General features: G+C 47.6%; 1 protein-coding gene across 1 annotated transcript; it reads left to right on the top strand.

The window, feature by feature from the left end:
• The first annotated feature begins 4671 nt into the window (after nt 1–4671).
• LOC308590422 (cytochrome P450 2G1-like) lies at nt 4672–20618 on the top strand. Its single transcript, XM_081200463.1, has 9 exons — nt 4672–4893; nt 9909–10071; nt 10168–10317; nt 11424–11584; nt 11905–12081; nt 14155–14296; nt 16138–16325; nt 18461–18602; nt 19069–20618. Exons 1-9 carry the CDS (start codon nt 4714–4716, stop codon nt 19248–19250), a joined length of 1485 nt encoding a protein of 494 aa, XP_081056589.1. The 5' UTR covers nt 4672–4713; the 3' UTR covers nt 19251–20618.
• The last annotated feature ends 4667 nt before the right edge of the window (nt 20619–25285 follow it).

Here is a 25285-nt window from a genome sequence, read left to right as displayed (position 1 = left end):
CCTCCCTGTCCCGTTGCTCTCCTGGATCCCTGGTGTTACACTCATTCTCTTCCCCTCCTTCCCGGCTGAGTCTCCCCCTAGCGCTGGGACCTTCCCCTGCAGAATCAGAGACCCTCTCCTTCTCCCGTGCCTCTGATGGCAGTTCCCTGACAGAACTGAAGTGAATCCTTCTTCTGATGTCATCCCCTTTGGCCCAGCTTGCAATGAGTCTTCCCCCTGTGATACAGGAGGGCCGGATGCAGATGGTCTACGCTGCTGCAGTATTGCACTAGTCTGTTGGAGTCTAACCTTGCCTGGTCTTGTTGTCTTTTCATCCACTTTTGTTACTTTCTCATCCATGGCACTTTATCTCTAAGTCAAGGTCACTCCCAGTCAGACTTGTTTTTCTGTAGAACTTTCCCAGGCTAGTTGTAAATGGAAAATTCCCCAGCTAATTGTAACAATTTCAGTAGGCCTCTAGGGGGACACAGTAACAGTCAATGGTAATGCAACACAATGTCTTGTCGATCTTCCAAAAGCCCTCCTTCAGAAAAAAAAGTAACAGTTTCAACTGTTTCAGAGTATCTCTCTTGCAGAGTTATCTAGCAACAAATTATACAGTCTTAGCAAGTGCACTTTCTCAATGTCAAAGTTTAATTCAATCTTGACAGTCCGTTCCCAGGAATTAAGTGGTGGTCTTAAGTCTTTCTTTTTTCTTTTTTCTTTCAAGTTTGGTACAAATAGGAAATACGTTCTCTTCTTCCGTCCCTCTCCTTAGACTCAGAGAGGGAATTCCTGTGGTTTGACGTTTGGATTTTATAGCTTTTTAACGCTCCGTTCTCAGTCTTTAGCTTAGACAGTTTTTGCTTTGATCTTTATACAAACCGGAAGGTGGACTTCCTCTTTACACCTTCCCGCTTCAGTGCCGAATTAAGCCTTATTTCCTTTTAGTTTTCAGTCTTTAAGTTTGACCTACTCACGGGTTGTTGTTTATCAGCCGTATTGTCAGAAGAAAAAAGGTCAGCGCTCTCCGGCAACAGCTGCGCGGCTTCACTCCTTGGAAGTAGCGATCGACTCACAGCACCACGCCACCCCGTTCCGCTCCGGGGCCCCTTACGAGGTCCTTTTGCAAATTGGGGGGGCACTTTTGGTGCCCGCCGAGTCCCACGGCCGCAGGCTTCCTCCGCCTGCGGTTTCTGACAGGGTCCCCGCTTCGCCGTAGCGGCAAGACCCAGCCTCCGAGGAGCTTCTCCCTCCAATCTAGAAGGAGACCGCCATTACCGTTGGCGCTGCCTCCGGAAGTCCCGAACTACTTAAAATTTTAAAAGATGATGCTGTTAAGGTGCTACACTCAATATGCCAGCAAATTTGGAAAACTCAGCAGTGGCCAGAGGATTGGAGAAGATCAGTCTACATCCCAATCCCAAAGAAGGGCAGTGCCAAAGAATGCTCCAACTACCGCACAATTGCACTCATTTCACATGCTAGCAAAGTTATGCTTAAAATTCTACAAGGAAGGCTCAAGCAGTATGTGGACCGAGAACTCCCAGAAGTGCAAGCTGGATTTTGAAGAGGCAGAGGAACCAGAGACCAAATTGCAAACATGCGCTGGATTATGGAGAAAGCTAGAGAGTTCCAGAAAGACATCTACTTTTTCTTCATTGACTATGCAAAAGCCTTTGACTGTGTCGACCACAGCAAACTATGGCAAGTTCTTAAAGAAATGGGAGTGCCTGATCACCTTATCTGTCTCCTGAGAAATCTCTATGTGGGACAAGAAGCTACAGTTAGAACTGGATATGGAACAACAGATTGGTTCAAAATTGGGAAAGGAGTACGGCAAGGCTGTATATTGTCTCCCTACTTATTTAACTTATATGCAGAATTCATCATGCGAAAGGCTGGGCTGGATGAATCCCAAGCCGGAATTAAGATTGCCGGAAGAAATATCAACAACCTCAGATATGCAGATGACACAACCTTGATGGCAGAAAGTGAGAAGGAATTAAAGAACCTTTTAATGAGGGTGAGAAAGGAGAGTGCAAAATATGGTCTGAAGCTCAACATCAAAAAAACGAAGATCATGGCCACTGGTCCATATCACCTCCTGGCAAATAGAAGGGGAGGAAATGGAGGCAGTAAGAGATTTTACTTTTTTGGGCTCCATGATCACTGCAGATGGTGACAGCAGTCACGAAATTAAAAGACGCCTGCTCCTTGGGAGAAAGGCGATGGCAAACCTAGACAGCATCTTAAAAAGCAGAGACATCACCTTGCCAACAAAGGTCCGTATAGTTAAAGCTATGGTTTTCCCAGTAGTGATGTATGGAAGTGAGAGCTGGACCATAAAGAAGGCTGATCGCCAAAGAATGGATGCTTTTGAATTATGGTGCTGGAGGAGACCCCTGAGAGTCCCATGGACTGCAAGAAGATCAAACCGATCCATTCTGAAGGAAATCAGCCCTGAGTGCTCACTGGAAGGACAGATCCTGAAGCTGAGGCTCCAAGACTTTGGTCACCTCATGAGAAGAGAAGACTCCCTGGAAAAGACCCTGATGTTGGGAAAGATGGAGGGCACAAGGAGAAGGGGACGACAGAGGACGATATGGTGGGACAGTGTTCTCGAAGCTACCAGCATGAGTTTGACCAAACTGTGGGAGGCTGTGGAAGACAGGAGTGCCTGGCGTGCTCTGGTCCAGGGGGTCACGAAGAGGCGGACACGACTAAACGACTAAACAACAACTACTTTTCTTTGGGTAGGCGGGATGTTTGTGCGATTACATCAAGCTCTATGCCCAAATAGGTCCTGGTTGTGACTGGAGCCTCAGTTTTATTATTCGCCAAAGGGACACTAAGCTCCCCGGCCAAGGATGTAAATGCTTGTAGCAACGCTATGCGGTCGGGCTGGTTACTTGCCATGAGAATAAAGTCATCCAAATAATGCCCCTCCCCTTTGGCACCTGTTCTAAAGCGAAGGGCCCTATCCAGGAATGTGCTAAAGGTCTCAAAGGCTGCGCAGGCTACTGAGCAACCCATGGGCATGACTTTATCTATGAAATACGCCCCCTAGAATTTAAAACCCAGCCAATGGAAGTCTTCCGGATGAACTGGGAGGAAACGAAAGGCTGACTCAATGTCACACTTTGCTAGTAGGGCTCCCCTCCCAGATCCCCGAATGAGCTTTACTGCTTGATCAAAGGAGACATACTTCACAGAACAGAGTTCCTGAGGTGTTGCATCGTTAACTGACGTCCCCCTAGGGTAGGACATGTTGTGAATCATGCGGAATTTGCCCGGGGCCTTCTTGGGGACAATACCTAATGGTGAAATGTGTAAACCCTCAAAAGGAGGCTCCATGAAGGGGCCAGCTACCCTCTCAGCGGCAATTTCCTTAAATATTTTCTTTTTTGCAATTTCTGGCATGTCCTTTACTGACTTCTGATTAGGGGAGTTACCGGAGCTGGGTGTGAATGACACAGGGATTCTAAAACCGAGGGGAAACCTATCCCACAGATATCTGGTGGCTTTCCTGTTTGGATATAAATCAACAAGGACTTTCAATGGCTGAAGTTTAATTGGTGAGAAGGCCAGACCGAGGTTAGTATTAATACCGGTTTCTGGCCGCACTCTGGGAGGGACTGGGGGCACTATGGTTACCCTGGTGGAAGTGCCCCCTTCCGCCCCGAAAGGGCTGTTTACCGTTGAAACAAGTCGTGGCCGGATGGTTGCCCAGGCATTTCCCCCACTCGTGCAGGTACTTACAGCTCGGTCAGAAACAAGTCCCTCTGTTATACTCCCAGCATTGCCGACGCCTTTTTGGCTTGACCTTCCCAGATTTATTGAATGCTTCAATGGTTGGTACGCAGGATTGTATTCCAGACCCTCCACCTAGCATTTTGGAGCAACCGGGTACATCTGCCTCCGGTCTGAGTAGTGCGCAGCTGGGCAGCAGTACTGGCAGTCGCCCTAACACACGCTCCCAGTCATCATGTAACAAAAAGTCTATGCCAAGTTCCGCAGGTGGTGGGATCTCTTTCACTAGACCTAATCGCTCTGCTCCACAGCGGCAGGTTATAGATGTTCCTAGTATAGTCCAGCTGATGTAGGCTGCGCTTTAGTTAGCTGGCCACATTTTTTATACCCCTGTGCTGTTCCTTGTATTAATGAAGAAAGCTGGAAACTGCAAGCTGAAAACAAATGTTTATTTAGCTGTAACACAGAATACGTTAACCATGAGCAACCTTCTTCAGCTTCTGGCTGCTTCCCTCTCTACTCCAGCCAGGCCTCTCTCCAATCCTTCTTCCTTCCAGCCCCTCCACTCAAAGGAGGCTTTTAGTCTTGCAATCATCCTCAAAAAAAAAAAAATTTCATAACAACTTTGGAATCTATACGCAATTATCAGGAGAGTCCAAATGCGGACAACGTGACTATTGACTAGAAACCACTAGATTAAAAAGTTTAAAGTCAATGGCATGGAAATCGTTTACCCACATCACGAAGAATGTGCACACAAACTCTCGTGCTCCTGGAACAAATATTCACAATCCTGATAACCAGGAAATAGATGATTAACTTTTGGCACAGGTTTATTGGGATTAAAGCGCTCAACAGGTTGGCCTTGTGGCGTTACATAACGCAGAAGGTGGGGCCAAATCCAGCCTTGATTCAGTATCTAGAACCCTGTCAAAATGGGACAGTTGTCTGCACTGCGACAGACTGGTAGTGACCTCCATCATGGACCTGGCCAGCATTGTAACCCTCCTTCTTGTCATCTGCCTGACTTGGCTCCTCATTTTGGCAGCAGTGAGGAGCATATCGAGCCATGGGAAGCTGCCCCCTGGACCCATGCCGCTCCCTGTGATTGGAAATTTCCTGCAGATCAAGTCATCAGAAACTTTGAAATCCCTCCTCAGGGTGAGTTGACTGCCTCTGGGAACCAGGGGCAGAAGGTGCAGTCAATTTTGGCTCTCTGCTTCTCAGTTTTCCAACCTTAAATTCAGTTCTCAATATTTCCAGAGAAATTTGCAAACTATTTTTTTTTTTAAAAAAGAAATCTTCATGGAAATTTACCAGCGTTTTAGTGCAAATGTCTCCTTATAAACACATTCCCCCTTGCATGCCCTTTTGACTAATGTGCACATTTTTTCAAGTGATTTCCCTGAATAGTTTCATTTGCATGCACCCTTTCCTGTGGTGTCTTCATTTGTCATTGTCTGGCTGGAGATCTGCGTTGCAGAACCTGGATCCGTGCGCTTCAGTTTGTGCCTGGTTTTGGAAAGTGAAAGGTTGGTAGATTAGCCTTCTAATGAAAGCGGAACCAGATTTCTCCCTTAGCCCTTCTAGGAACAGAGCAGCAAGAGCAGCACCCAGGAGTCAAAGGGAAATTCAAATAATTGAGATGCACGGAGGCATCAGTTTGCCTCCATCTCTCTCCTCTTCTATCTCCACCCTTTCTCTTGCACAGGAATATGCTCAAAATACAGTGCTTCCCCCACTAAGCATCTCTGTGTCTTCTTTGTGGCTTACTGGATATTCCTGTCTCTCTGCCTCTCACCAAAACACCTTCCTCCATCCCTCTCCTTGTATCCCTGCCTGCCTGCCTCTAGTTGGGTAGATTAGATGACGGTTGCCCTGTCTGTCCAAAAGCTTTTATAAAGAGAGACACCTTTGATGAAACCTGCCTCCCCTTCTTTTCATACACAAGGGAAGTAGATAGCAAATTTCTCCCACCCGTTTCCAAAGAGGTCTGTAGACAGCCTACAATGACCCATTAATGTTCTAAGGTGATGTAAATGACACTATAAACTCAATGCTATGTTTGTTTGTTTTTTGCAGAGACTGCATTAAATTTTATTTTTTTAAAAAAGGAGAGTTGACACACTTGGTAATCTTTTGCTTCTGTTTTCTTTGGATCCATATGTTCACCCATTTGCCTGATGCCAGCTTGGTTAAATAACACAAAGAAACTCTGTTAGGGTTCATCCACTCTTACCTTTGTGCTGCCTTTTCTTGGCACAGGTCTGTGTTTGAAAGCTCCCTGTTTGAACACTTTCCCTATTTTGCCCTGGTGCTTTCCCCATGAAAGCCCACTCTTTACTACGGAATCGAGCAAACTGCAATCCTCAAAAAACCCAAATTGCTGTTTCTTCCGATTCAGCATTAAAGAGCAGGTTTTCCTGGGGAAAGTGGAGGTGCCAAAAGAGCGTTACTGTGAGTAGAAGTAACACTAGTAAATCCACTTGCCTGCCTTTGCAAGGTTGTTGCGAGGACCAAATGTTGAGGTGCACTTTCAGCACTCAGCAACCTAAGCATGATTCTTGCTAACTTCCGAAAGCGTTTTTTCCTTTTCTTTTTAAACAACTCAACAGCAATCCTACATGTTATCTTTCACAACCCTCCCCTTCTTTTTAAACCTTCCAACCTGTTTTGCATCCTGGTAGGCAGCATTTAACTAAACAGCATTTAACTATAAGGTCCGTATAGTTAAAGCTCTGGTTTTCCCAGTCATGATGTATGGAAGTGAGAGTTGGACCATAAAGAAGGCTGACTGCCAAAGAATGGATGCTTTTGAATTCTGGTGCTGGAGGAGACTCTTGAGAGTCCCATGGACTGCAAGAAGATCAGACGCATCCATTCTGAAGGAAATCAGCCCTGAGTGCTCCCTGGAAGGACAGATCCTGAAGCTGAGGCTCCAATACTTGGCCACCTCATGAGAAGAGAAGACTCCCTGGGAAAGACCCTGATGTTGGGAAAGATGGAGGGCACAAGGAGAAGGGGATGACAGAGGACGAGATGGATGGACAGTGTTCTTGAAGCGACCAGCATGAGTTTGACCAAACTGCGGGAGGCAGTGGAAGACAGGAGTGCCTGGCGTGCTCTGGTCCAGGGGGTCACGAAGAGGCGGACACGACTAAATGACTAAAAAACAACAGGCAGCTTTTTGGAGACTCTAATTTTGGATAGAATCCTAGAATTGCAAAGTTGGAAGTGGGACCACCCGGGACATCCAGTCCAACCCCTGGCTATGCAGGGATCTTTTGCCAACACGGGACTCGAAACCACGTGTGACGAAAACGTTGGGTTTTGCTGGACCGGTTGGATCAACAAGTGTTTCTTTCTTTCCCTGCCAGCAAATGGTTAATGAACGGCAGCCTCCGACTGGCCGTGGTTCCAGGAGGGAGCGATTAAAAGGAGAGGATTTGAAGAGAGACAGGAGAGTTGAGAGGGTTGGTTGAGGTGGGTTGGAATTGAGGTTGGGAGATAGAGTAGGAGACGGGTTGAGCTTGGCTTTAACCATTTGCCTTTGAGAAAGAACTGCGCATTACAGTGGAAATTGTTCAGCAACCCCCCCCCCTTTGATGCTAAGCTATGGTTCCCTTGGTGATGAAATACTGGTGTGTCAGGCTTTTTGTTCAGGTGTTGCTGGCATCATATTTCATAAATGTGAGGCTTTTTGTTCAGGTGTTGCTGGCATCATATTTCATAAATGTCTCCATTTATTTAAATATTTGTACTCTTACTTTTTTTGTTCAATAGCAGGATCCTCACGGCAGCTCGTTGGAGGTCTTGTGGTTTATTTTCCCCTGCAAAGAGAAATGAATCAGGTGGCGGGAGGATTTTGTTTCCTCCCCTCAAGTAATATTTCTCGAATTTTCCACTTTTTTCATATTCACATTTTGTTACATAATTCTATAGCTTATTACTTGATAAGAGCATCGACCTCCTTCCCTCCCTTTTTCTGAGATCCACACATCTTTCTATATTCTTCGCATTTCTATAATCACTTATTTACCTTCGATCTTATTGCAGTAGTTCACCTTGTTATCGGTAACTCAGTTCCTTATATTTACATTACAAAACATTTCAATTCAAGCCTGCAAACGTTTTCAAATGTTTACAATTTTCTTTCATGTAAAATATAAATTTGTTCCAGTCCTTTTGAAACAGTTCGTCACGCTGTGGGGAGGATTTTGAGCAGCAAAATGGTCCACGAAAAAAGGATTAAGGGTCTGGGAATGCCAGCCACTGCTTTAACCAAATTTACCCTCCCTGCCAGCACCTTCTTTAAAGAAAAATAAAAGTGTTGGATGATTCATTCTCCCACCTAATACGGAGTTTGGCTCTATAAGAGAGAGAATGCTCATCTGGCTAATGAAACCCTGAAGTGGGACTCTGAGCCAGGTCTCATAGAATTATAGAAAGGGAGTTGGGAGGAACCCCCAGGGGTCATCTAGTCCAACCTCCTGCAGTGCAGAAATCGCAGCTAGAGAACCCCTGGCAGATGGCCATCAAACGCTTGGCTCAAAACCTCCAGTGAAGGAGAGATCACCACCTTCCAAGGGAGTCCATTATGTCAGCATCGCCCTTGAGCCAGTGCCACTGGACTCATCCACTTCAGCCCCGACTGGGCTAGGCGAGCTGGGTAGCACTTCCAGAGACCACCTTCTGCACAGGAACAGGTCGAAGTGCTGTGGACTCACAGCTTAGAGTTGTGAGCACCGGATTCACTCCAACAAGAAGACAGTCGCCGCACAGCAGAGTATAGCAGAGCATAAACGACTCGGAGAGCAGCTCTGTAGAATATCTTCTTTATTCTATCTACAACTAGACACAACTATATACAGAGCTAAATGAGGTCTAAACGAAAATGCTGAACTGCACTGAGTGTCTGCAGCTGCTCTTAGCAGCAATCTTACCTATACACACGATCTCTCTCTAACACTCAGTCTCTCTCTCTCTTTGATGTGAGGCTGGAGCGGAATAAGTAGAGAGCAGAAACCGCCCCTCCTCTCTGGAGAACCAGCAGAGAACATCAGCAGATTCTTGGATATGGGAGGGGTGAAATCTCCTCACATTCCACTGTCAAACAGCTCTGACCCTCAGAAAGTTCTTCCTAATTAAGAAAAACATTTTAACTAATGCAAATCTTGTACTAATCGATTCCTTCCTTTTCTCCCAGATTTTCAACTTTGACTGAATACTGCTCCAAGTTTGTTTTTTTATAATTATATTCAAATATTTTCTTCACATTTTTAGTTATCCTTACCCCTAAACATTTCACCATCTGATTTGCTATAGGAATACCCAATAATTTAGAGGCTTCTAGTTGAATTTTAGGTTTCACATTTAAACACATCATTGACGATTTATTAAAATTAACTTTTAACCCAGCCGCCTGAGGGGGGGGGGGGTTCACTGTTTGTGTTTTGGTGGTTGGTGGCGGAGAAAGGGGGTGCCCTCCTCTGCACGCCTTCCGGCTTGTCAATACCCTTCTTCAACTGTGGTGCCTCAAACTGGACATAGGACTCCAGGTGGGCTCTGAACAAGGTGGAATAAAGCAGTACTATGACTTCCCTTGATCTGGAGACTAAACCTCTGTGGAGGAAGCCTAGAATTGCATTTTCAGCCTAGAGTCACATTTTAGAGCCTTCTGGGTCAGAGCCGTTTCAAAAGACAACATTAAAACCATTTCTGTCCACACACCACAAGAGGGTTTGGTCAGAAATGGCATTTAACCTTGCAGAACTGTCCCACGAGCATCTTGACACTTGCAGAGCCAGTCTGTGTGGGACATACCAATCTCAAAATTTTATCAAAACAGGAATGGAAGCTTGCTTTCATGCATTTTGTCCCCTTGCTTGATAAAGTGCATTTTGGTGGCAGGTAGAGGCCCTCTGAGCACGTGCCGAAAGCCTCCTGCCTGGCATATCTCTCCTTCCCACAAAATAAGAGTCTGAGGGAGTTCAGTGAACATATTTTAACACAGAGATGACTGTTCACACCGCCCTGTTGGATCAGACTGATTCCAGCATTTATGCTGTCGGCTTTTGTAAGAGTGCCAATGAATTGTAAGAAAAAGAAGCAGTGGATTAAAGACTGTTCTGTTTTTTAAATTTTAAAAAGTAGCCTTTGGCCTTTCTCCTGTGCAGCTGCGCGACAAATACGGCCCAGTGTTCACCGTCTACTTTGGAAATCGCCCGATTGTGGTCCTCTGTGGACATGAAGCTGTGAAGGAGGCCCTGATAGACAAGGCAGAGGAATTTAGCGGAAGGAAAACCAACCCAACGCTGCAAAGGACCTTTGATGGTTATGGTGAGGAGAAGGAAGCCAGGGTAGTCCGAGTCTTGTGTCTGCTGTTTCCTGGCTGCTATTCAATCCCTCTCCCCTTTCTCCTCCCCATACCTGCAGGGGTGGCGTTTTCTGAAGGAGAGCGCTGGAAGCAGCTGCGACGCTTCTCCCTCACCGTCTTGAGGAATTTTGGCATGGGGAAAAAAACAATTGAGGATCGGATCCAAGAGGAAGCCCAGTTCCTGCTGGAGGAATTTCATAAGACCAAAGGTGAGTAGGCCAAGTGAAGGGCAGGGAAGAGGTCAGCAGCCCCACCAGGCTGGACAGAACCACGAGCTCCAAAGCCCAGACAGGCTGGGGAAGGGAAGCTTTTTTGTCCCAAAGGCAATGACAATTTCTGGGCTCAAGAAGGATAACGGGCAGGGAGGGAAGAGCACTTACATTGCCCCCAAAATAACGGATAAGTAGAGATAAAGGGAGACGCGGGTGGCGCAGTGGGTTAAACCACAGAGCCTAGGACTTGCTGATCAGAAGGTTGGCAGTTCGAATCCCCCCGACAGGATGAGCTCCCGTTGCTCGGCCCCTGCTCCTGCCAACCCAGCAGTTCAAAAGAACGTCAAAGTGCAAGTAGATAAATAGGTACCGCTCTGGCAGGGAGGTAAACAGTGTTTCCGTGCGCTGCTCTGGTTCACCAGAAGCGGCTTACTCCTGGTGGCCACATGACCCGGAAGCTGTACACCGGCTCCCTCAGCCAGTAAAGCAAGATGAGCGCCGCAACCCCAGAGTTGGCCACCACATTTACCTTGCCGCCAAAGCGGCACCTATTTATCTACTTGCACTTTGACGTGCTTCCAAACTGCTAGGTTGGCAGGAGCAGGGACCAAGCAACGGGAGCTCACCCCGTCGCGGGGATTCGAACCGCCGACCTTCTGATCAGCAAGTCCTAGGCTCTGTGGTTTAACCCACAGCGCCACCCGCATCCCTAACATGCATAATACTATTATCCAGTAAAAGTAGTGTTTGGAATAGTTCTCTGTGGCAAATATGCAATGAAACATGGTTGGGAGGCCCAGAGCCAAAGCACAAATTGTTTAAAAGGCCTGGGTGAGTAAAAAGGCGTTCACCAGATGCAACAAAAGAGAGACCCTAATGATAGCACTGAGAGAGCTCTCTGGGAAGGCTGCTCCATAGCCAGAGAAGGTCTTCATTCTAGTAGCCTGGTCAGCAATAGGTATCTTAAGTTCTGGGTGGGTACTGCAGATGATCTTTTGAGAATAGTTTGGGAGAGGACTTTGCAGGTGTTCCACAGTTCCTCACACTTCCCAAGATATCTTGGCCCCTTCAGCACAATGCCTCTTCCTTCCCTGGCATTGCAGAGAAGCCTTTCGACCCCACCTTCACCCTCAGCCGCGCTGTCTCCAACGTTATCTGCTCCATCGTCTTTGGCGACCGCTTTGACTACGAAGACAAGGATTTCCAGGCCCTGATGAAGATGATGAATGACAGCTTCCGGGAGATGAGCACCGCCTGGTCTCAGGTACCTGGTCTCAAAGCAGACAGAGCACGAATCCATTTCCCAATCAGACACCCTCCTGATATGGTTGGAATGGAGCTCCCATCATCTTAATCATCCCTGAGCATTGGCCTTGCAGGCTGTGCTCTGTGCCTGATGGGATTTGGAGTCTAAGCTCATGTGGAGAGCAGAAGGGCAGCAGGCTGGGCAAGGGTCTGAAAGCCAGCCGTAGTTTATAACAGCTACTTATCATCTAGTGGGGCCTCCTTGGCTTGCAAGGAAGCTCTCCTGACCCTCAGGAGGCATTCCTGGTCAGCTGCTGGTGCCTTTTTTTCTTCTTGCAGTTCTATGACATGTATGCCAGCATTCTGAAGTACTTTCCAGGGCCACACACCAAGATCTATGACATTCTGGAAGACATGAGAGCCTACATTGCCAAGAGAGTGAAGAAGAACAAGGAGACCCTTGACCTCAATGCCCCTCGTGACTTCATTGACTGCTTCCTCATCCAGATGGAAAAGGTAACCTGTTGGCGTATGACATGAGGTGGGATTTCCACAGGAAGCTATAGGGTTCACACAAGGCTCACTAAGTCGCACATCACTTACAAAGTGATGCAATCTCTGGACTGCTACAGGGGCTCTGCAGATTCTGCTGCTTGCTAACACACACCTTGCTGCTAATACACTTTGCAACTGCTTCATGATCAGGTGTGCCACCATTTCAGTCACTGGTGAACCTAGAGTGTGCAGGTGATGGTTACAGGCGATGAGTGGTATTGGCTTAGGCATTGCTCCTAACTGACTATATCCGACTTCAGCCCGTCCGCTAGAAGTCCAGAAAGGGTTAACCACCAGTAGGGGGAGTCCTGCTGATGCACATCAACTGGGAACTCCCCCGGGGTCACCGACTGGGGGTGTGCCTTAGGCCCTCACCTCCTCAGGCTTAGGACAGGGACACACACCCCGGAATCCTTTATCGAATTGCCCTTCAATATGCGGGGCAGGTGATGGCGCTACCTCCCCTCTTCCATCTACAGAGCAATACCAATGCTTAACCGCCAATACCAAGAAAGTTGTGATGATTTGCTACGAGATAGGCGAAAACCAAGTGGCTGGTGCCAATTTGCCAGGTGGAAAAATTCCTACCAGGCCCCTTAATGGCGACCAACCAAGGTCCATAGCAAGGTCAAAAACCTCATAGGGTGGTAGGGTGGGGAAAGCAGGAACAGCTGGCAGGCAGCAAAGAGGGAGATCCCTGGCTGCGCCCTGGTTTAAATAGGGCAGGCCACACCCCCAGAGTCAGCTGATTTGGCTGGCCAGGAGGTGAAGCGGCCAGGAATCCCCCTAATTGCGTGAGGGCCGGGGCCATGAAGCCCGCAACTCCACCTCCTCCAAAGGGCGGAAGTGGCTTTCTGCAATGTGTTCTTGCCACAGTAATAGTGCATTAATTGTGAGTCTCTTTTGCTTTCCTAATTGTTCTGTAATGCTTCCCCAATGCTACCATGCTATTGCTGTCCGGAGGGGCTGGAGTGCTACAAAAGCAGTACACAAAAATAAACCAGAATGTTTGTTGTATGAAAAGTTAAGGACTGATTTCGGTAAGAAGTTACAGGGTACGCACTCCTTTGAAATGAAGCAGTGTGACCACCCCAAAACTTTTGCAGGTGCAAAGAGTATTGAAAGCTGAATTGTGTACATTGTGAATGCACAGTAAAACGGATCTCTAGAGGGACCATAAGTTGGTTCAACTGAACCTAGAGTAGGACCCAGGCAGAGACACATGCCCGACTGGCATGTTCTCTCCCTCCTGGTTGTTCATTCGGGAGCTTCATAAGCTTTCTTCAGCCTGAACATCACAGCGACTGATGCCAACAGACACCGGTACACTTAGGGATCCGCAGAGTCTTCACAGTTCACGTGACAGACCTCAGCAACTCAGCATTTTGGCTAATCTACTTTATTTACATATAAACACACACGGAGCACTGCAACACGGCTCCCTCTCTCTCTAGCATCAGACAAGAAAGAGAAAAAGAACAAAGGACAATAGTCCCACTTCACGGAACACAGGAACACAAACATCCTGTCTCCGTCACTTCCCACTCTGTGGAGTCAAAACACCCACCGTCATGTGATAGACAACAATTCCATGACTGCAATCACGGAGCAGGAATTCTAACATACAGAAGACCTTTTTGATAGTCACACCCACCCCATGGAAAGCCCTCCTGGAAAACGTCAAAGAGTTCCACAGCTATATAATTTTTCACAGACATCTGGAGGCAGCCCCAGTTTGAGAAGCTTTCACTGGTTGTTGTTGGTTTTCCGCATTTTTGTTGGAAGCCACCCAGAGCGGCCGGGGCAACCCAGTCCGATGGGCGGGGCATAAGAAATTTATCACCATTATCATTAATGATCTGATGGGGTGACATGTGTCCAACTTGCCTAGTTTCTCTTCATCCCCAACAGACAAGTGACGTCCTTCTTCCATAAAAGGACTATTACAGAGGCAGCAGCCCTGAAACCAACTCCCCCTACGTCTCACCCCCATGGGGGAATCCCTATTGACATTGGCTTCCTGTTTGTCTTCAGGAGAAAGGCAACCCGTCCAGCGAATTCAACACCAAGAACCTAGAACTCACCACACTCAATTTGTTCTTTGCTGGGACGGAGACCGTCAGCTCCACCCTGAGATATGGGCTTCTGTTTCTGATGAAACACCCCGAAGTGCAAGGTAAGGAAGGGAACCAGCACACTGCCGCCAGGCTGATTAAAGCCCAACCTAGCCTGTTGGGGGGGGGGAGTGAGTGAGTGAGTAAGTAAGGGGAGATACGAGAGAGGTGTGTAAAGTTAGGCTTGGTGTGGAGAAAGTGGGCAGGAACAGTTCTAACCCAACAGAACCATCCAGTGAAGCTGAATGTTGGGGATACACAGTGATGAACTATGGAACTCACTGACACAAGATGTTGTGATGGCCACTGGGACAGATTTAAAAGAGGACTGGACCAACCCATGGAGAATAAGACAAACCATGGCTCTTAATCACTAGGGCTATGTTGTACTTTCACTGTTGGAGGCAGATATGCTTCTGGGCCCCAGTTGCTGGGAACTGCAAGTCAAGAGAGTGCTGTTACATTCAGGTCATGCTGATGTTTAGTTGGTGACAGGGAGACCAGGTTGCTGGAATGCCTGGGTCCCCCTTTGGCCTGACCCAGCAGGGCTTTTTATACATGCTGTTTTTATTCCCTGTATTTTAATAAACTTGCGGGTTTTTTAAGGATTGTTTAGTTCCATCTGAGTTGAATTAATTATTGAATTGAACTGAATTTTATTATTACGGTCACAGACCAGTTCTGGCTCACTTACAATATCAGGAAAATTATAAAACGCAGCAGGAATACATTGAATTGCAGTTGGGTATAACAGAGACAATTCATATATAGGGGCAGTTAAAAATATATATTAAATCTTGATCACTGAAATATAACCTAAAATTGTCATTTAAAACCTTAATCATTTTGGTAGTACAGCTTGTTCCCTGAGTTTTATGGCAGTCGCACAGAATTTGGCCACCTTAGCGCGATTTCTGGATCCTTGTCCTCTACCAGGAGTTCTAGACATTGAAGTTCGGACCCATTTGGAGATTTTTGTATAACAGGAGTGATAAATACCGAGCATATATCCCCGTAGAAATGGCAGCATAACAAGACATGAGAGACAGTTTCTACCTCCATCAATCCGCAGGGGCAGACTCGTTCCATGTATTGTTTGCCCTCGAATCTGCCCTGCAATAAGGCAAATGGCAGCACGTTGAATCTAGCGAGGGTAAATGACCATCTATATTTGGGTATTTGTAATTTTGACAAATAATTTGCTGGGGTAAATCCTCTCCCATTATCTTTTATCGCTGGGTGTTTTTTCATCTCGCTCAGGTGGCAGAATTAATCATTTATTAAATGGTTACCTTCTCATATGCTTTCAGCGTTTTGTAATTTTTTTTACACCTGTCTTGTTTTAATTTGCGTAAGCTGCCTTGAGTCTGGAGAAATAAAGAAACATTTAGCTAGATTCAAGCTGAAAACTGAACTGCGTTTTGGTGCTAGAAATCTTAAGTACAGTGATACCTTGGGTTAGATGTGCTTCAGGTTGAATGTTTTCAAGTTACGCTCCGTGGTAACCCGGAAGTAACGGAGCGCGTTACTCTGGGTTTCGCCGCACGAGCATGCGCAGATACTCCAAATGACGCCATGCGCATGTGCGGAAGCGGCAAAACACGACCTGCGCATGCGTAGATGTTCCAAATGACGCCATGGCATGCGCGGAAGCGGCAAAACGCGACCTGCGCATGCGCAGACGCACCGCTGTTTCTGCGAACGGGGCTCTGGAACGTTCACATCCAGAGGTACCATTGCAAACAGATAGCTCAGGCAGTGGACTATGAGACTCGGGGTCATAGATTCAAACCCCATGTTGGGCCAAAGATTCTTGCATTACAGTGGGTTGGGCTAGATGAGCCTCGTGGTCCCTTCCGACTCTGATTCTCTGACCCTTCTCTGATCTAAATGCATTGGACAGCAAAAATGCACCAGGAGATTGACCAAGTGATTGGCCAGAACCGTGCCCCCAACGTTGAAGACCGGAGCCAGATGCCCTATGTGGACGCTGTCATCCACGAAGTGCAGAGGGTCAGTGACCTCATCCCCATGAACGTGGCCCACTCTGTGATGCGCGACACTGAATTCAGAGGCTACATCATCCCTAAGGTATCCGTTGTGGGGCAGAGGGGATAAAAAGTGTGTGGGACACAAGACAATGGGTTGTTGTTCTTGTTGTTTAAAAGAGATTGCGTGGCGAGTTCCCACCTCCCACCAGTGGAAAGAACGACACACAACAGCATAATTAAGGTTAATGGGCTAAAATTGGCCACAACTTTATTGGTTACAGGTAAGAGCGGTATTGGCTTAGGCATTGGTCCTATCTGGCTATCCGGCTTCAGTCTGTTTGCATGAAGACTGGGAAGGGTTAACACCAGCAGGGGGAGCCCTGCTGATGCACATCAACTAGGTAACTCCCCCGGGGTCGGGCCAAGACCTCCATAGGCTTCAGACGAGGCAACGCCCCCCGGAATCCTTTACCAGACTCCCCTTCAATATTTGGGGGAGGTGATGGCGCTCCTCCCCCCCCCCGACAGATCTGCATAACAATACCCCTACCAATGCCTAACCGCCAATCCCAGGAAAGTTGTGACGATTTGCTACAAGGTAGGCAAAAAACCAAATGGCCGGTGCCAATTTGCCAAGTGGAAAAAATTCCTACCAGGCCCCTTAACGGCGACCGACCGAGGTCCATAGCAAGGTCAAAAGAGAAACCTTGAAGGGCGGGCGGGTGGGAAGCCAGGCAGCTGAGCGGTCCAAAGAGGGCGATCCCGGGCCGTGCTTGCCTTAAATGGGGCAAGCCACACACCCCGAGCCGGCCGATTGGATGGCTCAGGGGATGACGCGTCCCGAGGATTGCCCCAGATTGCGCGGGGCTGCAAACCAGCCTCCCGAGGTCGGAAGTGGCTTTAGCAACATTCACAGATTTGTGCCTTGCCACCAACATCTGCCCCCAACCGCAAGAGTTGAGTCTTCATCCGGCACAGAATCAACCTGTTGGAGGCAGGATGAGGTGATGTTGGCTCCTGTTATTGGCGGGTATTTGGCAAAGGAAAAGGACTGGACGCCCTCCAGGAGAGTCTTAAAGATTTGCCAATCCGTTAAGCAGCCTGCACCAACCTAGTGCCCCCAAGGTGTCTCACATGGCCATGCTGGCTGGGATTGACCAGAGTTTCATTTCAAAACATCTAGAGAGCACCAGGTTGGCAAAAGCTGCCAACATAGCAAAACAACAACAACACAAGAGCCAATCTTCAAAGGATGACCAGGGCCCAGTTGGTAAAGTCTCACACTGCGGCTAGTTTACAGGGTGCATGGGGAACATAGCTGTCAACTTACAGATTTGAAAATAAGGGACCAGCAGCCTCAAAAATAAGGGATCAGCAGCCAAAATAAGGGATTTTCAGAGCACAGCACACATGTTCAACTTCTGAGCCACTCCCAGCAGCCAAACGAAGCATCAAGCGGTGGTTCCCACAGCGCAGCAAAGGGGATGCAGCAAGGAAAACCACCGTCACCTCTCCGCTGGGAAGCGCTGAGCAAAGGCGAGTCCCCAGGCAATGCGGCCGATTTGATCGGCACAAGGCATGCAAGCTCCACCCCCCAGTCGTTCTTAGACTCCTTATTGGTTGAGCAACGCAGCCAAGCAACACAGTTGGAGCCTCCCTCCTCCCTGGCCGGCAGGGAGGGAGGGAGAGGAGCTGCTTCCTTTGAAACCCGGGGAATTTAAGGGACATCATCAATAAGGGACAGCAGCGGGACATGGTGCTGGGATAAGGGACTTTCCCATCAAATAAGGGACGGTTGACAGCTATGGTGGGGACACATCTGTCCTCCAACACCTGGCCTCTAGTCCTCACCCTCCAGACATGCAGCTGGCTCACTCTGCCTAATGGCAAGGCTGGACCTCCTCTTGGCTTAAGCTGAACTACAGCCAGAGGTGGAATGCCTCCCTGACCCCAGACGGATGCCCACAGTGATGCTTCTGTAGAGTGGGGGGACGGGGACCTATAGATCAACTGACCATTTGACCAGATTGCATGAGATTTCTGTGGGTCAGCTACCCACATGGTGCCTTCACATTCAGGCAGGGCAGTCTGTAGATGTCACAGGGAGGAGCTGGCCGGTGGTCGAATGTGGCTGGCAATCCATCAGTTGAGAGAAGGGGTGGAGAGCTTCTCTCTCTCAACTTTCCCTGAATCTTTGCAATTCTGATCGCAATATTCTCTCCCTCTTTTTCCTAGGGGACAGAAATCTACCCTGTACTCCACACTGTCCTGTTCGACCCCATGAAGTTTAAAAACCCATTTGCTTTCAACCCAGAGAACTTCCTGGATGAGAATGGGCGCTTCAAGAAGAACGACGCTTTCATGCCATTCTCCTCAGGTAGATAATAATAATAATAATAATAATAATAATAATAATAATAATAATAATAATAATAATAATAATAATAATAAATTTATTATTTATACCCCACCCATCTGGCTGGGTTTCCCCAGCCACTCTGGGCAGCTTCCAACAGAATATTAAAATATCTATTAAACATTAAAATCTTCCCTAAACAAGGCTGCCTTTAGATGTCTTCTAAAAGTCTGGTAGTTGTTTTCCTCTTTGACATCTGGTGGGAGGGTATCACTGGGCGGGTGCCACTACCGAAAAGGCCCTCTGCCTGGTTCCCTGTAACTTGGCTTCTCGCAGCGATGGAACCGCCAGAAGGCCCTCTCCATTCACATGGATTTCAGCTGTTCCATTCACACCCCAAGGACGTTGGACTTGACCTAAACCTGGCCTCTAACCCCAAATCCCATGTCTTCCCTCCCTGCTGATTCCTCTCCCTTTCGCCTTGCAGGGAAACGGGTGTGTCTGGGTGAAACGCTGGCCCGAATGGAGCTCTTCCTTTTTTTCACCACCACCCTGCAGAGATTCCGGCTGAAGCCCCTTGTGGATCCCAAGGACATTGACACAACCCCCCAGGAGTGCGGCTTTGCCACCATCCCACCCTTCTACAAGCTCTGCATTGTCCCACGCTGAGTGTAAACCAAATCTTTCCTCCCCTGCCACTGTGCTCTTGCACAAGCTGGTCTCTCTGGCTGCTCAGGGAGAGGGGAGCGGTCTTCTTCCCTTTCCTGGCCCTCGCCCAAGGGCTTTTGTAAGGGCCGGCTCAAGATTTTGCTCTCAAATTTGGCCTTGTTCCTACCTGTGGACTGGGCTTCCTTCGGCTGGGTTTATGCTTCTCTGCGTTTGTCATCCTTCTTTCCCCATTGCTGCCCTTCCCATCCTCTCCTCTGCTGACCCCAAAGAACTTTGGTGCCTCTTGAATTCCCATCTCCTCACAAAGTGTGTTTAAGCTTTGACCTTACGCCTGAAAAGAAAAGAAAAACTTGCCGCATTTGCTTCTGGACTTGTTGGTTGTTATACGCTTCAGACCTTGTGGGGGGCCAGACTATATTTTGGGGGGAAATATGAACGAGTTCCTATGCCCCACAAATACCCCAGAGATGCATTTTAAATAAAAACACACATTCTACTCATATAAATACATGCTGATTCCCGGACCGTCCACGGGCTGGATTTAGAAGGCGATTGGGCCGCATCCAGCCCCCGGGCCTTAGTTTGCCTACCCAAGGCTTAGAACATCTAGATGGGAAAGGATTTGCTGGTGATTTTCTTGCATTGCTTTGCTGTGTGATGGATTATTTATGACATTTTGTTGTGCTATCTTGAGTTTGGAGCCTGCAGAGGAAGTAATGAATATCAGAGCCTAGAGCAACATGCCAAGATTGTTGTTTTTGTTGTGGATGTTTTCTGTCTGGACTAGAAGACGCCAGGCATATGAGAATTCCCTCTGGTGAGTTTCTGAGCCGCACCAGTCTCTCAGAATCCTGTGCTCCATGGTTGCCAACTCCACTTTCCACCTCCCTCTCCTCAGCCCCCAGCACCCAAGAAGAGAATGCAAAGCACAGCATGCAAGGAAAGAAGAATCATTTGTGATCTAACAGTGCTAGAGAAATATTTGCATAAAGCTTGGTGACACATACTTTTTCCACAGTTCTGTCGTGGTCAGAGTTAAAGATGGCATCTAAATGCTAAGATTGACAAGAAGCATACATATATTAAAAAATATAAAGTGGTACCTCGGGTTAAGTACTTAATTCGTTCTGGAGGTGCGTTCTTAACCTGAAACTGTTCTTAACCTGAAGCACCACTTGAGCTAATGGGGCCTCCCATTGCCACCGTGCTGCCGGAGCACGATTTCTGTTCTCATCCTGAAGCAAAGTTCTTAACCCGAGGTACTATTTCTGGGTTAGCGGAGTCTGTAACCTGAAGCATATGTAACCTGAGGTACCACTGTAGTAAGTAATTTCCACGCATACTAAAATGAAGGGCCGATTATGCAAATGAGTCGGAGGTTACTTTGTTAGAGCAAAAGTGAGATTCTATGTACTTTTACTCAAAAATAAGTTCCACTATGACCAGAGGAGCTTCTTTCTCAGAAGGTGGACACAGATGGCACCTTAGACTTTTTACAGGATGGGATGGTCATTTGAATTTAACCTTGGAGAGATAAATAAATATTTGCATGCAATGAGTTTAAATCAAAACAAAACAAAACAACCCAATAGTCTTAACAATTTGTTCCTTTGTTATGAAGAGGCAGTTTGAAGTGGAAAGGCAGCACAGGGCTTGAGTGAACACCTACCGTATTTTTCGCTCTATAAGACGCACCAGACCACAAGACGCACCTAGTTTTTGGAGGAGGAAAACAAGAAAAAAAATATTCTGAATCTCAGAAGCCAGAACAGCAAGAGGGATCACTACACAGTGAAAGCAGCAATCCCTCTTGCTGTTCTGGCTTCTGGGATAGCTGCACAGCCTGCATTCGCTCCATAAGACGCACACACATTTCCCCTTACTTTTTAGGAAGGAAAAAGTGAGTCTTATAGAGCAAAAAAATATGGTACATAGCCACTTGGCAGCCCTTGATGCAAGTTATATAATCAGCAAATGGTCCACAATTTAGTCCGCTTGGAAAATGGCAGCCTGAGCAGGGAAAACCACCAAAACAATCATCTGCTTTGTGTAATCTGTGCACGTTGTTTAGACAGCGAGATACTCCACCCCCCTTTCCAGCCAATCAGCCTTGAATGGAGAAGCACACTAAATCATGTCCCGCAGAGCTAGGCTGGCAGTCCTGAGATGTTCTCTGACACTTTTTGATCCTGCCCCAAATTGTTGGAGAATTTCAGCCCCCACTGAGGAATATCCATCTGCAGGGCAGCTGGAGGAATAAAGGCACAAGCATGGACCCAGCCCAGAATATTTAAGAAGAGTTGAAGTGGGACATGGAGGAGGAGGAGTAGTAGTTTGGATTTGATATCCCGCTTTATCACTACCTAAAGGAGTCTCAAAGTGGCTAACAATCTCCTTTCCCTTTCTCCCCCACAACAAACACTCTGTGGCGTGAGTGGGGCTGAGAGACTTCAGAGAAGTGTGACTGGCCCAAGGTCACCCAGCAGCTGCATGTGGAGGAGCGGAGATGCGAACCCGGTTCCCCAGATTACAAGTCTACCGCTCTTAACCACCACACCACACTGGCTCTCCCCTTCCACCAGGGATGACACTAGGCTTTATTTCACCTGGGTCAAAGACACCGTTTGACAGCACCCCCACCTATTTGTGTACACACACACAGGCTGGGAGCCTCAATGGTGCCTCTCTGAAGGTTTCAACTGGGGCAAAAAATGCAGCTAGTCCCCACCCCCCAATTGATGCTTTTGAATTCTGGTGCTGGAGGAGACTCTTGAGAGTCCCATGGACTGCAAGAAGATCAAACCTCTCCATTCTGAAGAAAATCAGCCCTGAGTGCTCACTGGAAGGACAGATCCTGAAGCTGAGGCTCCAATACTTTGGCCACCTCATGAGAAGAGAAGACTCCCTGGAAAAGACCCTGATGTTGGGAAAGATGGAGGGCCCAAGGAGAAGGGGATGACAGAGGACGAGATGGTGGGACAGTGTTCTCGAAGCTACCAGCATGAGTTTGGCCAAACTGCGGGAGGCAGCGGAAAACAGAATTGCCTGGCGTGCTCTGGTCCAGGGGGTCACGGAGAGGCGGACACGACTGAACGACTAAACAACAAAGTCCCCACCCCCCAACCCCATAGCTACAGCTCTGCCTTCCACTCTCCCCTCCCTAATCCCATTTCTTCCCCCATCCACCAGTAGGAATAAGCTACCAATGTACTATGGCAACGGAGAGGCCAAAGTTGCCATGTGTGCCAAGAGAAACAAACATGGAGTCCAGCACGCTTCCCTTTGCGCAGCTCTGCTGTCTGTCCGTGCTGATCCAAAGATCCTTCCTGCCTCTCTCTCTTGCCGGTAGCAGAGATAAACACAGCGGTGAAGCAATTGCAGCATGTGGGTAATAAATTCAGAGCAGACACAAAGGCGTTCCTTATCTTGTTAGCCTTTAATCATGAAGTAAAACATCTCTTAAATCTCTCCCGGTGACAACTCACACATCTTGCGTCCTCTCTCCGCAAAAGCGAAACCAGACTGAACACTTAGCGTCAAACCACTCCCCAAGTGTTTCTAACCACGCCTCAGGAAAGAGACGTCACCAGAACTCCTTAACCCTGTGAGTTCTGAAACCCATAACATGTACGTTTCTTTCAGAATTAACTGAACCAACATTTCTCAGAACATTTCTGGGAATATTCCTTCCCCATCTGTATGAACTGCTGAAGATCTCTGCCTCGTTATAGAATCACATAATTGCAGAGTTGGAAGAAACCTCCAGCCCAACCCCCTGCAATGCAAGAAACTCAACTATACAGGATCATACAGGAGAGATTGCATTCCAACCTCTGCTTTAAAATCCCCAATGAAGGGTAGTCCTCCACATCTCGTGGCAGTCAGTTCCACTGTCAAACAGCTCTTACAGACCTAAAGTTCTTCCTGATGTTTAGTCAGAATCTGGGTGTGTGTGTGTGTGTGTGTGTGTGTGTGTAACATGAATCCATTATTTTGGTCATTTCTCCAGAGCAGGAGAAAACAAGCTTGTTCCTTCTTCCCTACGACAGCCCTTAAGATATTCGAAGATGATCATCATATCTCCTCTCAGTCTCCTCTTTATCAGGCTAAATTGGGTATAATTCCCTCAACCATTCCTCATAAGGCTTGGTCTCTAGACCCTTGATCACCTTGGTTACCCTTCTCTGCACACGTCAATATCCATCTTAAATTGTAGCACACAGAACTGGACACAGGACTCCAGGTGTGGTCTGACCAAGGCAGAATAGAGTAGGACTATACGATACGATAATCTTTATTGTCATTGTCCCATACAGAACAACGAAATTGAAAAAATCTACATCAGACATTCAAAAACCAACAAGCCTGCTATCCCAACTATCCCAGCCTGGTTAGCCCCCTAAAAACTCTGATACCCCATAAGTAAATACAATATACTCCCATAGAGACTACCTTAAAGGGACCCCTGACCATTAGGCCCAGTCGTGGCTGACTCTGGGGTTGCGGCGCTCATCTCGCTTTATTGGCCGAGGGAGCCGGCGTTCAGCTTCCGGGTCATGTGGCCAGCATGACTAAGCTGCTTCTGGCGAACCAGAGCAGCGCATGGAAATGCCATTTACCTTCCCGCCGGAGCGGTACCTATTTATCTACTTGCACTTGGACGTGCTTTCAAACTGCTAGGTTGGCAGGAGCAGGGACCAAGCAATGGGAGCTCACCCCGTCACGGGGATTCGAACCACCGACCTTCTGATCAGCAAGTCCTAGGCTCTGTGGTTTAACCCACAGTGCCACCATGTTCCATAGAGACTACCTTACACTTCGTTTAAAACCCAAATCACATTTGGATAGAAACTGTTTCTCAGGCGGCTAGTCCTAGTCTTTATAACCCTGGACCTTCTTCCAGAAGGCAGAAGCTGAAAGAGATCATTTCTGGAGTGAGCACTATCCTGCACTATCTCTGCAGCTTTCTTGTGACACCTGGAAGTGTAGATTTGATCCGAGGTGGGAAGAGTGCACCCAATTATTCTCTCAACAGTCTTTACAACCCTGGACGGCATTGTTTTTTCCCTGACCGTGCAGCTCCCAAACCACGCACAGAGACCATAATTTAATAAAATATCCACAGTACAATGGTAAAATGCCATCAACAGGTCCTTGGAGAGATTATTTTCCTGGAAGATTCTCAGAAAATATAATCTCTTCTGTGCTCTCTTCACCAGGTCTTTACTGTTTTCTCCCCAGGTTAGCTCATCTTCCCTTGATCTGGATACTAGTCTTAGAATCAAAGAGTCATAGAATTGTAGAGTTGGAAGAGACCCCCAGGGGTCATTCAGTCCAACCCCCTGCAATTCAGGAATCTCAGCTAAAGCATCCATGACAGATGGCCAGCCAACCTTTGCTTACAAACCTTTAAAGGAGAGTCCACAACCTCCTGAAGGAGACTGTTTCACTGTCTAACAGCTCTTACTTGTGTTGATGCAACCTAGAATATCATTAGATTTTTTTGCTGCTGCATCATACTGTTGACTGACATCTGAAGACAGCCCTGTTTAGGGACATTTTTAATAATTGCTGTTTTATCATGTTTTTAATACAGTGGTACCTTGGGGACATGGGTGGCGCTGTGGGTTAAACCACAGAGCCTAGGACTTGCCGATCAGAAGGTCAGTGGTTCGAATCCCTGTGACGGGGTGAGCTCCTGTTGCACGGTCCCTGCTCCTGCCAACCTAACGGTTTGAAAGCACATCAAAGTGCAAGTAGATAAATAGGTACCACTCCGGCGGGAAGGTAAACGGCTTTTTCGGGTTACGAACGATTGCAACCTGGAATTAAGTTGTCCAAGCTCTCAGAAGCCTCGCCGCTGCCTGGATCCAAGCCCCAACATCTGCGGGGCCTGCAGAGGCTCCGCGATTGGGCTCCAGCCGCGGAAGTTCTCTGAGGCCTCCGCGAATGCCGGGAGTCAAGCCGATTGTGATTGTGGAAGAGGACCCTGAGCCCCCATCCAAACAATGACTATCATCAGCGCAGGTAAGGGG

This window comes from Podarcis bocagei (assembly GCF_964188305.1).
Source record: "Podarcis bocagei genome assembly, chromosome: 7".
Lineage (NCBI taxonomy): Eukaryota > Metazoa > Chordata > Lepidosauria > Squamata > Lacertidae > Podarcis > Podarcis bocagei.
This window is presented reverse-complemented; position numbering and strand designations above follow the sequence as displayed.

Coding starts and splice junctions, on each gene's coding strand:
- LOC308590422 (XM_081200463.1), top strand. CDS start 4,714: ATGGACCTGGCCAGCATTGTAACCCTCCTTCTTGTCATCTGCCTGACT. Junction 4,894..9,908: donor CTTTGAAATCCCTCCTCAGG/GTGAGTTGACTG, acceptor TCTCCTGTGCAG/CTGCGCGACAAATACGGCCC. Junction 14,297..16,137: donor GAAACACCCCGAAGTGCAAG/GTAAGGAAGGGA, acceptor TGCATTGGACAG/CAAAAATGCACCAGGAGATT.